We start from the raw sequence: 15,194 nt of genomic DNA, 5'->3' as shown, positions 1-15,194 counted from the left end.
TGGGTTATTCTTAAAGTAGTAATAGTAGTTGTTTGTTTAATTGTTTATTTATTAAGATCCCAATTAGCTTCTGTATTAAACAGTAGCTACTCTTTGGGGTCTTCATACCTTCTTTGACAATGTGACATTAGCTCAATTACATATATACACGTTATTAACATTCATACTCACAGGTCAATAAAACATATGACATAACCAATACAACACACAACAAACAACACAAACTCAAAAACTGTCTAATACATACAGTGGCTCTACATAAATATTTATCTCTTCATTCGTTGAGAAATGACAATACCTGGCGACCCAATCACAAGAAGAATTGGATCAGTTGCTCTAAATCCATTTCATATTTCAAGTCCATCAAAAAGATTTATCATATATAGTGTTCTACACTATTTCTTGTGCAAATAAATACAATCTTAACTTTTTGTCAAAACATATTGTATTACTTTCTGAAATCAGAAAGCATGGTGATACAGTAGTAGTTGTAGTAACAGTTGTGGTGTTGTTGGGATTATGCATGAACCACCAGCTGGTCCCAAAAATAAGTGGATAGATTTTGTCTTTCAGTGAACCCTGAATAGTGAAATCGGTCATCTACGCAGAAAAGGGAGATAAATAACAACAGTCTATTAAGCATCATGAAGCCCTGTGTCAACTCAACACACACTCAGAAGATAAGTCTTGGTTCAAGTCGTGTCATCTCCTCAACCTCCTCCAAACTGAGGTCATTGTTTCTCAACCTGCAGCAGAATAGGAAACAATGCAATCAGCCACTGACAATGTGAAGAAGTGTCAACAGTAAAATGTTATCTTTGCACAGAAACTAGTACAGGTGTCATGCATTGCTGCACATCCAGCATGCAAAAAAAGTCACATGTAGCTCATTTTCCACTTACAAAACAGTCAAACTTTTGTGTTTATGATTTCATGGCCTCATTTACACCACATACCATATCGATTTAACACGAGTGTTATGCTCAAGGGCTTCAATCAGACATTCCACTCCTGCTCGGGTTATGCAGTTCTCTGTCAACCTTTTATATAAAGTGGAGAGAAGGTAGAGCAATTAAAATGCAACTGTTCCTTCTCATTCATTTAATAAGCCATTTGGTGATACAAATTGCATAATTATTGTCAATGCAAACCACTTGTTTCCAACACCTACCAAAGCTCTTCTAGTGATGTATTGTTCTTTATAATGTTGGCAAGTGCACACGCTCCCACACTGCCTACACCATTTCCAACCAGGCTGCAAGTTGCATAGAATTGTAGTTATAGTCAAGTTCAATATTCAAAGTTCATACAGACACAGAAAGACTTATTTCTTATAGCCAAAATGTCCATTAATGTAGGACACTAAAGTAGTAAAACTTTCATATTTGTATCATACATTTTCTACTCTGTCCTGGGTTCACCAAACATTTATCTATATTTACAACAAATATTACCTCAGCCACACCAGAGTTTTGCTGCTCTCTAGGGCTTTGGCAAGAGCCTCCGCTCCTGTATCTCCTATCTTGTTGCCCCAAAGCCTGAGAATAAGAAGAGAGCATTAGAAAAGAAAATCCACCGCAGATAAGAGGCATTTCATTTTACAGAAATACTTTTACCCTAAAAACTGTAGTGAATGGTTGACTTTTAGTCCCTCTGCCAGCTGTTTTGCTCCTTGTGCTGTTATATTATTGTTTCCTAGCCTGAAAAATAATGAAGAGGTACATTTGTTATTCCTTTAACACTACACAGATTATATATCACAAATAATCAAAATTCCAGATAAGAAATCTGAGTACTGTAAATACAGCATGTGCTGACCTCAGGGAAAGGAAATCCTGCTTGGTCTTAAGAAGATGAGAAAAGTGCTGGGTGCAAGCGTCAGTTAGCTTATTGTTGAAGAGCCTGGAAAGAATCAAAATGACTGAAATTTTATCCATCAAATTTCATTTGTAACTTCATAACAGTGCTTTTTATCATATTGACAGGCCTTACGCAATCTTCCGGAAGTTTTCACACTGGATACCTTTAGCAATTAGTTTGCAGATCCCCTCATCTGAGATGTTATTATTCCTGAGGCTGACCAATGAAAAGGAAAAGGTTTTCAAGCATGCATTGTATTTCTAGGAGTTATAGTTAAAACATGGTCAATTTAAGCTTTGTTCATTATAATTGATAGATGGTAACTAGAATATAATCATTTGATACTCACTACAGGGAATTACAAATGTGCAAGCAGGGAAGAAGCTGCTCCACTCCAACATCGCCCACAGAGTTGTTGTCCAGCTGAAGGCCTACAGGGCTCCTTAAATGTTGGAGAACATAGGCAAGTGCAGTACACTCTACTGGACCAATGTTACAGTAGGATAGCTTCAAGTGATCCACATCCAGCTTACTCATGGCATCTTTAGCAATCCTACTCTCCTGCATTTCATAAATGCATTTGACAAGCCAGACGAAGCCTGGCATTGCGTGCATGCTCTTCTTCTCTCCTTCTACAGGTTGAGGGATGGACTTAAAGTGTTTCTGCATACCTTTGGACAGGCATCTCCACACCTGTCTGCTCTTCTTCTCCAATACAGAACTTTGGCAGCAGGGGATCCACATGCTTTGATGGCGCCTGGACAGCAGTCCTGACACAAAGGTGGCTGTGATATGCAAATTTGGTGTTTCAGCTGCAGTAGTTTCTCCCTCTAAAACCAGCTCTTGTTTCTCAGAGGACGGCCAACAGGCTGTAAACCATATGCCGCGCTTCCCTATCTTCCTCATGTCCTTCAACTCAAAAAGCTTTTGGATAACTGAACGGTTTATGTTTTTTGACAAAACAATGTAAAGTGCTGCAAAGAAACACTGCAGAGTCACATGAAGGAATTCATAGTGTTTACTGTGGGCAGATGACATCCCTTTACTTTGTATGAGAAAGCCCAAGCAGATATCCTTCTCAGTTACACCACATGTCTCCAAATCTGCATCTGAGAAGATGTAACAGGTGGCTCCAATCCTCTCAAAGGCAAGTTGGCCTAAATGACGGACTGTTTCTTGGTGTTCCTGAAGCCAACCAAATCCGATGGTGGTGGAGCTTTGATGCTGAAGGAAGTGCTGTAATATCATGAGGTAGACATCTGTGATTGTTTGTGGGCTTCCCTCTCCACAGCCTAGCAGCTCTTTGTGGCACTGTGAGACAATCCAGCAGAGGACTGGACTATGACACAGTCCAAGTAAAGCAGTGTTTGTCTGTAGGGATGCCAAAACCTTGGCTGCAACAGTCGGATCATTGTGATGCTTCCTCACAAAACAGTTAATCCCACTTGGTGAAAAACCTTTCAGGAGGACCTCTTTGCGGAGACATTTCTTCAACACTGGGCCCACCACCTCTGGGCGACTGATTACCAGTTTCCTTACTCCCTTCATTAGGGAACCCTGGATTAAGTTGAATAATAATATATGAATAGGTGCACGCTGGGTGGGGCAGCAGAGCCTGTGCTCATCGGAAAAGCTTTGCTTGAGCTCATCCAGGCCATCAAAAGTAAAAAGGACAAGATGTGGATGATCCTGAATGAACTGGAAAATCTCCTCCTGCTCCCGGTCTGGCCAACAACAATGCTGAAACAGCAATTCTTGGACAGAAAGTTCTCTGTGCTCAGAATTTAAACCACGGCAGCTGAATGGAAATAGAAGAAGAAAGTTCTGGAGGACTACCCCCCGAGCCCAAAGCAAGTGCAGCCTCTGGAGTAAGGTGCTCTTCCCACTACCTGCCTCTCCAGACACAAGCACCGTGTCAGCCTCCTCGTTCGTTGTACCCACCATTCCAACAATGTCCTCCAGGCCCAAAGGTCCATGGAAATCAACACAGTCATGAGCTAATTCCAGCTGGCCTTCAGTGTAGATGTCATCCAGAGGCATATGGCTGGTCCCTCCATAAGTACTGAGAAAGCAGGACTGTGCTGACAAAGAGCTGCTGAGCTTCTTCTGATATCTAACAAATTCTAACAGAAGTCATACAAATTAGATTAACTGAAAAGAACAAAATTATAAGCTACGTACATGCAGTTCTATATCTTCTGTAACACCAAACCAAAATAATTTCCCATTTATTTTAATACTGACCTTTAGGAAGAGAGTTTTTCTCCTGGTTCAGAGGTAATCCTAATTCCTGTTTTTGCTGAATGTACTGGAGCAGAACATTCACAGCTGATTCTCCTTTTGATCTAACATGGTCAAGCAAACGCCTTGCCTGTTTGACATGTGAATGGCATAGGAGTCATTAATATGGTTCTAATTAAAATAAAATAAAAATAGATGAGAAGATTGATGACTAATTACCAGGTTGTATCTCTTTTGTTCAATCCATTCAAATTTCAAATCTTAAAAAACACATTACACTCTTACAGGAGTTTATGTGAGAGACTATTTCTTGGCCAGTCTGAATATCTTTAGTAGTGTTTAATAGGGACTTTTAGAATAGCTACCAGAAGAATTTTGTTAGCTTTCTACAGAGCTATAAGCCAGCTATACTGTTTTCAGTGTTTTGCCAAACAAAGCTAACAGGCTGCTGGTGGTAGCTCCATATTTACAATACAGACATGAGAGTTCATTTACTACCCTAAAACACAAAACCTGAACTACCTCACTTCTTTTATTATACCCTTGATAGCCAATAATACTTATATTACACAACAGATAAATTGGTAGAGACCAACAATTGGAAGTGAAAAACCTTGGTTCATAGAATGTTGGCCATTATTGTACCTGTTGAGAGGGGGTGTATACAGGAAGCTGGACTTCATTGCAGTCTGCTGAGGTGAAGTGCCCTGATGTAACAAGAGCCTTTAGAGCGTCATCAATGCAGCCTTGGAGCTTGCTGACCAGGATTGGTCTTCCAGTCAAAAGAGTTTGAGCAGAAATGCTCTTGTGTTCATCTTTTCCATTTAAATTGAATAAGCATCCCGGAAATGAGAGGCCCAGTCCCTGCTCTTCAGGTAGAACCTGTCTGAGAGTGGCAAGGAAGAGCTTGCAGGTATCCACACCCTTTGTATAAACCAGGTCAAGCAGCTGCCTGGCTTTGGTGTACAGCTCCCTCCCTGTTACCTGTATGTTCTGATAGTCCTCCCACATAAGCTCTCCTTGGGCCAAAAGAATGTCCAGAACCCGTTCCAGATATTCAGCTGACCCGCTGCTGCACAGTGCATGCAGGATCTGTGTCCGTTGTTTCAACACAAGCTCCTGAGCACACATGCTTTTTTCCTGTCAGCGAGCATACACAGGGACAGTCAACATATACATGTACATTTTCCTTTGCTTTATCACAAACTCGCCCAGTCAACACACACGTCATCATACAGCCTCAAGTCACCAGGGGTTTCTGTCATCCAATACAGTTGGGTAAGTATGATTACTAACACCATAGCTTTTCTGTTGTTTTTTTTAATGTTACAAAGTCATTGAACACATGTACAAACCAGTCTATGGTACAAACACACAAGATTAATTTAAGAGGAATTAGCTGCAAATCCATATAACACAAAGTACCACCAATGTTTGTTTATGACTTACGTTTGAGTCGCCACAACCAAGAACTGTCCACCCTCCATCTGCCAGTTTGGGAGACGCATTACGGAGTCACTCTACGGAGACTCGCCTCTTCCTCATTCTACAGCCGAAAGTGAAAGCCTCTCTGCTACTTGTTCTGAGAAATATTTCTGCCACTAAGTCCCTCCTGTAAAATGGAAACTTCACAAAAATCAGCAATGTGTATATAAAGTAGGTCTCAAGGGCTTTACTCGCCAATGAAATTAATAGTTAACAAAACTCAAACACTAACAGGACTGACCTGTATCACTCTTGCACTGTAAGACTACAGGCACCAAAATGCAATGGTTAGTTAACGTCCCTATTTTATATATAGAACAAAAATATATTTTACAGTTTGTTGCTGGTATTCAAAGGAGATAGTGTCTTTTTTGCCAAAAGTAATGTCAATTGTTTGCAAAAATGTTATGACAATTGTACATCCCATGCCAGCAGTTATCAGGATGGGAGTACAGCAGTTGGGAAAACCATAAAGAGACATTTCAGATTAGCCTGTATACTTTTAATTAAAATTTTCAACATTTTTGAAGTTGACATTTTCGACATTTTTGAGATGGATATGTTAATTTGACACATCTAGTGGATCTAACATCTGTTGTCATAAAACATTTTGAAATAATTATTGTTAACATGCTGCCTGGACCCCCTCCAGCTTGCATGCAGACAGGGCAAGAGCACTTCAGCCACACTTGCTTATTAAGAAGTTAAATGACCTACAGGTTATTCGTTGTATTGTTAAATGGTATTATTCTATTTTAACATATAGGCCTCAGCAGGTAAAGGTAAATGGCTCTTTCTCAACATCAAACATTGTGGCACCAGTGGGCCTCAAGGTTGTGTGAACTATCCTTTTTACATTGTACACTGATGAATGTAGAAGCAGTCAGCCTTATATTTACATCATCAAATTATCTGATGACACTATTATTTTATCCTCTAAAGCTTTAAAGTGCTGACAGTGCTGTGTACACTACCATAATGAGATCTCCTCTTTCAAGAACTGGTTTGACACCAGTCACCTTATTTTTAATGTGACCCCAGAGAGATCAGAGCCCATGACCTTGTGATATTTACCAACTGTGGGATTGAGCAGGTGTGCTCGTATAAATTCATATGGACAACAAATTGAACTGGTCCGCCCATGTAGATCACCTGTACGCCTGGCTGGCTCAGAGATTACACATTCTTCGCAGTCTTACAGTCGACTGTATACAGTAAAATAAAGGTTCAGTTAAAATAAAGAATGAACAATGTGTATATAAAGTATATCTAATCTAATCTAGAAAGCCGCTAGAATTATATTGGAGAGGGGAGCTAGTTTCAGATTATGGTTGGAGTTTTTTTTACTGGTTGCAGTTTGGTCATGCAACCACATGGTGGAACTCTTGCATAAAAAAAAACAACCAGGTCTGTCCAAGAAGCAAGGGAAATGGTTGTGTCTTTTGAAACATTTCTTTCTTCCTCTTTTTGACACAAATCTTTATTCTCCTTTTTGGCACAAATATGTGCTCCTTTTTATATCTCATAGGCTGACTACTTCCTGTCCTGCTTGCACCCCCAGTGATATAAGGAGGATGGTGCAAGAAGAAGGAGGACAGGTACCCTGAAGAGTTTTGTTGCCGATAAAAAAGCAACTTGATAATCTTGTCATATTCGTTTTATTGTAGCAGCTTGGAACATGCAGCCTCGCCAACATGCTATGTATCTGATGTAACCTCATCAAGAAAAGGTGTATCAATTACAACTGGCCTGCTATAAGTGTGTTTGTCTCTTGCTCCCCTTGCATTCTTTTTTGTCAATATTTTTGAAAGGGCAAGAATTGTCATATTTGTTTGGACAAAAAGTGATTAAGCACTGTCCTCTCCAAAGCGCCATGATTAGTTTATTGTTTTTAGCCCCATTGATGAAAACCTCAATCACACAAAGGCCAGAGTAATCACAGACAGATTGGTAGATTTCACAGTGAGTTTCCTTTATTCCCTTCTTCTTCTCCTCCTTGTGAAAAAGGCGACTCACCCAAGGGGGGTGTAATGCAAAGTGCTCTCTGCCAGGCATCCTACATGAAGCTCTAACGTGGAGTTCTAACATTCATATCACAGTAGGGGGGCCTGAAAAGTTTGGATGGGTAAGAAAGAAGGTAAGACATTGTCAATAAAAAAAAGTGATAAAATCCCACAAGACATCTCTGAGTATTTCTGTCCTGTGTTGAAACAGAATTCGTAAAACTTGTGAAAAGCAAAGGAGCTAAGTGGCTCTAGTTTCATCCTTTTATACGGTTTAAACTTCCTCAGTATTAATGAGGCGATCGTTTGACCTGTTCTGCCTAAACAAGCCAAGAAACACAGGCCTGAGCTGTAAATCATTAGCTTAATAAAAAAAAGTGTTGGATAAAGAACTTATTATTTTCTGCTTTTCAAATTTGTTTTGATAGATTCTCATCATGTTGTAAACCTCAGATCATCATTTAATGAGTTTGGATGAGATGGGGAGTGAGATGTTCGACAATATCACATAATTTGGACAAAAAAAGGTTATAAGGCAGATGCCTTTTAAAATGTCAAGGGATTTAGGATGTTTCTGGTCTGTTATCAAGTTAGATTAGTCTCTTAGGGTGGAATAAAATATTAGTCCTCAAAATCACTCAACAGAAGATAATTACATACCGATAAGTACTTTCTTTTACTCCACCACATACACAGATAGGTCATCTTGGGCCTGTGGTCTACTTTTTGGTTTGCACTCTATTGGGCATGAAAGTCTTGTCTTGTCCTATATGTAGTCAGTTCTCTCTGTGTCCTTCTGTTAAATGCTGCCCAGAATCATTGTCCACCCAAGTCAACTTTTAAAGGGTATGATCATAAATAATGGTACAGCTCAGGATGGGATCGATCCCTCTTTCTCGTTGAAGTGATGGAATACATGGCTCAAGTCATTCTTTAACATATCGAAAGCACATGTGGTGAGCTCAGCGTCAGGCCAGGTGCGCTGATGGATTGTATCCCACATCACATCACAAGTATAGAATTTATATTTATTTATTTAATGATATTATGGAATTCAGGTGAATTTACTTTGGTATCAAACAAAGAGCAGTGTAGTACAATACCCATCATTATGACACAGAAAATACAAAAATACACTGATTAAAACTTTTTAAATCAATCTGAATGTGTATTAGTTATCTGTACAAGTGATCTGAGAGGGTTGGTGCTCCATCTTTCTGTTGATCAATCTTGAAAAATATATACATATTCAATCTATGTTTGAGATAATATTTGTGAAGAATCTGCGCTATATGAATAAAGATTGATTGATTTATACAGGGCCAAACTGGCATTTTAGATTCCTTAATTACTTATTTTTTATATAAAAGTAAAATATATAATTATATTTAAAATATATTTATATATGAATATAATGTATATATTTAATATATAAATATATTTAGAGTTAGATATTAGAGGTAATACTAGTTGCTGTTTGAGAGTCTGAGTCAAATGATTAATGAGGATGGATTCTGAAATGGTTGGGTAATTCATTTCAACAGTGCATTTAGGGTCAAAGCTAGATCTTAAAGGTATTCAGAGGGGGACAAATGTCAAAGCTACTCCCCCCTATACACATGAATGCCTCACTTGGGGTACACAACAAGTTGATTTATTGTATTCCTGAAGATGGATATTTGCTGCCTGACTAGTGCAGTAGTTGCAGCCGTAGTGTTGCTCTGACTGAGGGCACACTCACACTATAAGCCCCGTTGCCCAGTATCATGCCCAAGCATGATTGTTCCCCCGCTGGCCTTCCCTTCATTGCTCCAGTCCAGACCAGGCCTGTATTATTATCATCGTTCTGGTTGGACTTTAAGACTGAGCTCAACAGAGTGTTAACAGGTACTGAAGGTTTTGGAAAGTGTAGCTCAAACCTCATGATCTTATGTTGATTAACTGAAATGTATGGATGATTGACCATTACAAACAATACATCTACACAAGCAATGAGAGCTTTTTGTTTACTTCCAGGGTGTTAAAGCACAGAAAACAATAACACCCACTGTATCAAGCGGGTCAAAAAAACAGCTAGTCATACAGTATATAAACAACCTGCTCTACAGTTCCACTGAGACACAGGGTTGTCACATAAAGGTAAATGAAGTTGTGCTAAAGCAGTGATTTTCAGGCCTTGGATTGACGAATGATTGGACCATAATTACAGAAAGTATCCAAAGAAAAAAAGAGAGGTTTCCAACAGGGGCTGTGGATGGCATCTCTTTCAGAGGAGCATGTGTGCATGACAATGTATGTATGGGTATGTGTGTCAATTAGGATTTGATTGATAACCAGATTAAAGCTCACTTCTAAGAGCCCCCTTTTTTCAGTGGCAGACTAGTAGAAGTGGTCTGGTCTCCAGCGCCTCCCGAAAGTTTGGGGTGCCGAGCTCAAGGTTAACGCAGGCACCCCGCAGAGCGTGCGCTGCCTGAGATGGGTCCTACTTGTTGGACATTCATTATCAAACTCTGTTTGCTCCTTTCATCTGCAGCTCTCTGCAGCACTCAACGTAAACTACAGAGGCACCTTGCAGCTTGACATCTCTCCATTCACTCTGTACCTTAAACAGCATGCTGCCACATCAAAGAGCTGCGGCTGCCTTTGATGTTGCAAAAAGAAAGAGCTCCAATGATCTACTAAAAACCAATGCAACTTTCTGGAGCTTTGTTTTATTCATTTGCTATCTCCAGAAGTCTGGAGTCAGCCTCTAGAAGTCCAGACTGCAAGATTTTTCATTTGGAAAAGTTTGAGCTCTGCTCTTTACAAGATGAAGCAGTGGTGAAAAGAAAGTTCACGACATTTTATCTCACAGAAATGGGTTGTGCTGACCAAGACCAATGGTAGGCGTTATATCACTAAATAGGATCCATCACGTCACTTTAAACAGACTCTCATGAATGCATCAAAGAATGAAAATGAAAGCATGGCTAAGACCGACTGTATCGGTGTATATTGTTTACCAGTTCAAGCTCTTCTTTTTTGGCCTGTCTGTGGTTCTCAGTCTTTAAAATTTAATAAAGGAATAAATAGTTAAAAAGAGACTTAAAGCAACAATTGTTTCCTGGAAAAAAACAGATATGGACTTTAGTTTCAGCTCTAATGACTAAAACATGTATAAACAGTCATTAGGGACTTTTTCTAGAAGCGGTTTAATAAGAATCTAAGTTTCAGTAGATGACTTTCATTATTCTGTGGTTTCATTTAAAAGTTATAGAAAATCAGCCATCAGGGGGTTGCTATCCTCCTTTGCTTTCTTTTCTTTTTTTAATCAAGGTTTTGTACATATATTCGGACGGGTTTCCCATAAACTGCTCAATCACTGTGCAAAAGAAGCAAAATATCGACCCTCATAGCCCCCAGCCCGCACAGCTTGAGATAAAAAAAACAGACAGCTTTCTCTCTGGTGCCATTTTAGATGATAATAGCGTCTATTTAATCTTGCTTATTCTAATTTCATCAGATTTAAAAAGGGAAAAGTCGCCATTTAAATCTAACATTTCAGGCAAATTGTTACCAGGTTGGGCTTGCTGAACTCTGTAGCACTTTGTTAGCTTGTTTCCTAATTGAATGAACTTGACAATAATTAGAGTGTTTTATTTTTGCCCTTCTTTGCCCACATAAAAGCCTGCCATGCCAATTAGCTTTAATTCTCCCTTTACCCTCTTTCTTTTCATGCACTTGAGAAAGAAGGAACCAGCATATTCCGATCATTTGCATTATCCAAAGCGAATCTGCTTTGAAGTTGCGAGATTCTGAAAGAGAAAGGATCCACTTATCCCACATGAAAAAATGTTCAAAGCTCATAAATTCACTGGAACAGATGTACATTATCATTGGATTTGCCTTTTTTCTCTCTTCTTTGCTCCTGTATTGGTAATAGACTACCTCATGTCCTTCTCATCCTTAGCGTTTAGCATGTTGCCTTTACAGAAGCTTGCACCCTGCTGTGCCAATCCACACTTCAAAGCTTTCTGTCTATCTGCTGGAAACAAAGCACACAGAACATATTATGGCAGTCTCTCATTTCTGCATATTTAAGTCAATATCATTGTCTTTTCTGCCAGTGGCAAAACAGAGATAGGGTGTATTTCTACCCAAGAAGACCATTTCCTGTAACCAGCTTTTCCCAACAACACAAATACAACGCAGTACATATGCACAGGGAATGTTTATCCCAGGCTTTCCCAACCTCGGGTCCCAACCCCATGTAGGGTCGCCTGAAATTAGTATTTTTTTTATCAATAAAATTATATTGTATATTAAAATATACGGAACACAGGCTATTGTGGGCCAAAACAAGAAACTGTCCCTGCCCATCTTTCATCCATTGAGCAGAAATGTCATCCCAGCCTTTCTTCCTCTGTCCACAATAAAACACACGAAAAAGCCTAAATGTGATCTAAAATTAATGTTTACTTGCAACACAGTATAGAAAAGCTATTGCATGATTGAAAACAAATGTTTTTTAGCAAAAGGCTGTATGTGTTTTTGATGTCTGGGGTTGCCAGCGTTTTGTGATGTTAAAGGTCACTGTCATTGGTTAATCAGCTGTCTCGTCAGCGGTACTCATCTAACCAATGGCATGGTGCTCCGCCCTTATTTTCAACCTATCATCGTTCCACTCCCCTTTTAAATATGATTCTTTCTCTCCCTTAGTTCCTTCATGCTGATGTTTCGTGCGCCCCAACACTGCCATCTCACAGAATAATCATAATTTCTCATCCCATCTGGTCTCATCAAGTCATCAGCTTCCCCACCACCAGTGTCTGGACTCCATGTGGGATCTATTCTGCCGTCGCTCAGAATTGTCATTCTACACATCGCCCACCCCATAGAGTCCAAGCGCCAAAAATATTTCCGTCAAGGAACATTTCCATATTTCATTGTAATAAATAATTGTCTTTATTCAATTGTCTCTCCTGATTGAAGTAAGGTATCACTGTTGCTGTTCGGTCTGTGTATGTCATGTTTTTTGGCTACGGACAGACATTTAAGTATACGAGACGCACAGCAGAAGTTGTCTCAGTGCTTTTGCTTACCCACACCGAGGGGACATTTCATTCAGTATGTGTAGCGTATAGTTAACGGCAAGGCAACCAAGGATTAAACTAATAACATACATCACCCAAGAAGGGCCGTTACACTAATAATACTTTTTACGAAGAGCCTCCACAGGTACAGAACACATGTAAAGGAAATAAACAGGCAGATAAAAATACACTTCAGTTCGATAACCAGGCTTAGAGCCATAACAGTCTATGGAATGAGTGAGGGAAAGGCAGGTGGGACTGGGCTGCTTGCGGGTTGGTGAGCCAACTGGTTGACCACCAGATGCCTAAAAATGTACAGATGTGGAAACAGAGTCACAGAACCACAGACTTCAACAGATAAGTTAACAGGTAAACTCACCCTGTAGAGCCATTAAAGGAGAACGCCAAACAGCCCAGGGGAGAAGCAGCCAGGAGCCAGGGACGCTGTTGCTTCTTACATATTGCCAGATCTATGCAGAACATCTATGCCATTGTTACGCCTCATCTTCAACACACATAGGCCGAATGGTGGGTGAAGTCATTCTGCCTCTGATCCGACATGGGAGGGAGTTACAAATGCGTAAGGGGGGAGGAAAGTGGCATTGTATGAGTGTCTGCTCCAAACCAACACACTGTTATGTTGTGGACTGTACTGACCAAAGGTTCTCTGACATTGTATCAGTAAGTTAAATGTGTGCTTCGGTAAGTAGAAGAGGCGAAATGGCAATTCTGTGGTTCCTTCAGCCAGCTTAAATTTTCCAGTGTCTTAGCTCAAAATGTAAAGCAATGTAGGCGTTATGACGGCTGAGCTCCTTCCCGGTGCTGTTGCCGAATTACAATGTGTAAAGGGCTTGAGACAGCTCTAATGGTCAGGGACAGAAGGCTGAGGCTATTTTCCAGAATACAAAGGCACAGTGGTCAGAAGTAAGCAGGGATGGCAACTGGTTATCTTTCCGGAAGTATGTTGGAAAGGCTTGCATAAATGACAAAGAACAATCTGGCAATGAATGAGTGAGCATGAGAGCTTTATATACTGGCTTTGTTGCAGATGGGAGGCAGCTGTCTGCACACATGAGGAGGGTCACATCTTGTTTTTGCAGCCCTCAAGTGGGCAAAAAAACACAGTTCACAGTCAACTTATAAGAACGTTTTTACAAATCAGTAGAAATGTGATGTTTTATTGTAGGCAACTGTAAAACATATTTCTTTAAAACTCAAACGCAAACTTCAGTCTGAACTTGTAAAAACATGTTTCAAAGCCCTCTCTCTTTTATCGGACTTACTTATGAAGAGTCCCGCAGCAAAGAGATTGAGCAGCAGAGACAGGCCTACTGATGAGAGGAAGGACACTGTCTTCAGCGCTGTCCTTTCAAAAGGCGTGAATGCATTATCCAACCGTTACTCTGTACCGGAGAAGAAAATCTCCATGAACACCAAGGCTATTACCAACATATGTGAGGAGCTGAAAGGAGAGCAGATCAAAGTCAAAGTGAAAAAAGAAGAGAATGCAACAAAAAAAAAAAAAAATCTCATGCCAAGCTTCTGAGAAGAGAGGATGCAGGAGAAAACGGACCATTCGACTATACGGCAATGAAGACTTGCAATGAAGATGCAAAGAAAGAAGTTTCTGAACATTAACTTTTTCAAAGAGCACAATCTGTATTTCACACAATGACAAAACCATTGGTCACCAGTTCAATATACATTCAGTCAGAATTGAATAACTCAGGAAAAAAAGATCATAAAGGTTTAACACATTGTTATTCTTAAGCAATTAGTGTTTTCTGGGCTAGTAGATTAAAAAGCAGTATCTCAAAATGTCATTATTTAACTTTAAGTGTGTTATCTTCCTCTAGTAAAATGTCACTCAGCTGTCATTCCTTTTATTAGTTTCGGCAAATATAGCAACACAGTTTAATGGAGAGCGAGTGTAGACTTAATAGACTTGCCAATAGCTTGTAAAACATTACTATTTTCACTTTATACAGAGGGAAATTCACTTTTCATCACTTCGACCACACATCTATTTTGCTCTCAAAACTGCTTTTAGAACGGAGATAGGCAACGATAGTAAACACTCTTTGATGAATTGGTCATCTTAAGTTTATATCTAAACCCTAGCATGATAAAAAAGAAGTTGCTTTAAAAATATGAGTAGGCAAAAACAAGCTTAACAAGATCTAATCAGTCTTTTACTGACTCAGTGATTTTACTTGAATACATAGAATAATGTCACTTTTATATCTCTGAATTTTTTTCCATGTTTGATTTATTGGTTTAAATGTATTTTAAAAGATTTGATTTTGTTTTTTTAATAAAAACTTTAGTTACCTTTTTTTTTTATTTAAGAACAATTTCAAACCTTTCTGTACAATTTCACAACATGTTGATCCAATGTTTACACCCATCATGTGAAAATGGGATGCTTTTAATGGCTGAGATGTGTGAAGCAGCAGTAAAAATAACCTGGTAAGCTGTGTTAGGATAGAAACCATTTGTAATGATGATACAACTTCTTTGGGTTACACAGCCT

The 15,194-nt window shown here is 39.4% G+C and overlaps 2 protein-coding genes across 2 annotated transcripts in view; both read right to left on the bottom strand.

Annotated features, from left to right (window-relative positions):
- The window catches only part of adcy7 (adenylate cyclase 7), a 570,666-nt gene that overhangs the window by 398,918 nt on the left and 156,554 nt on the right, over nucleotides 1-15,194 (bottom strand). The window lies entirely within an intron of this gene.
- On the bottom strand, nucleotides 29-5,646 carry nod2 (nucleotide-binding oligomerization domain containing 2). The gene is made up of 11 exons (XM_061045582.1): nucleotides 5,551-5,646; nucleotides 4,747-5,241; nucleotides 4,105-4,231; nucleotides 2,210-3,983; nucleotides 1,993-2,076; nucleotides 1,819-1,902; nucleotides 1,617-1,700; nucleotides 1,455-1,538; nucleotides 1,172-1,255; nucleotides 957-1,040; nucleotides 29-746 (listed from the first exon to the last, which is right to left on the bottom strand). The coding sequence occupies exons 2-11, from the start codon at nucleotides 5,230-5,232 to the stop codon at nucleotides 674-676; spliced, it is 2,964 nt and encodes a 987-aa protein (XP_060901565.1). The 5' UTR covers nucleotides 5,233-5,241; nucleotides 5,551-5,646; the 3' UTR covers nucleotides 29-673.

This window comes from Labrus mixtus, chromosome 1 (genome assembly GCF_963584025.1).
Source record: "Labrus mixtus chromosome 1, fLabMix1.1, whole genome shotgun sequence".
NCBI lineage: Eukaryota > Metazoa > Chordata > Actinopteri > Labriformes > Labridae > Labrus > Labrus mixtus.
This window is presented reverse-complemented; position numbering and strand designations above follow the sequence as displayed.

What these genes read in the sequence shown, in the direction of transcription:
- nod2 (XM_061045582.1), bottom strand. Translation starts at nt 5,232, where the DNA reads ATGTGTGCTCAGGAGCTTGTGTTGAAACAACGGACACAGATCCTGCAT. An exon ending in TATACACCCCCTCTCAACAG is followed by an intron (nt 4,232 to 4,746) that starts GTACAATAATGG and finishes CATGTCAAACAG; the next exon opens with GCAAGGCGTTTGCTTGACCA. An exon ending in CAGGATTTCCTTTCCCTGAG is followed by an intron (nt 1,701 to 1,818) that starts GTCAGCACATGC and finishes ATTATTTTTCAG; the next exon opens with GCTAGGAAACAATAATATAA.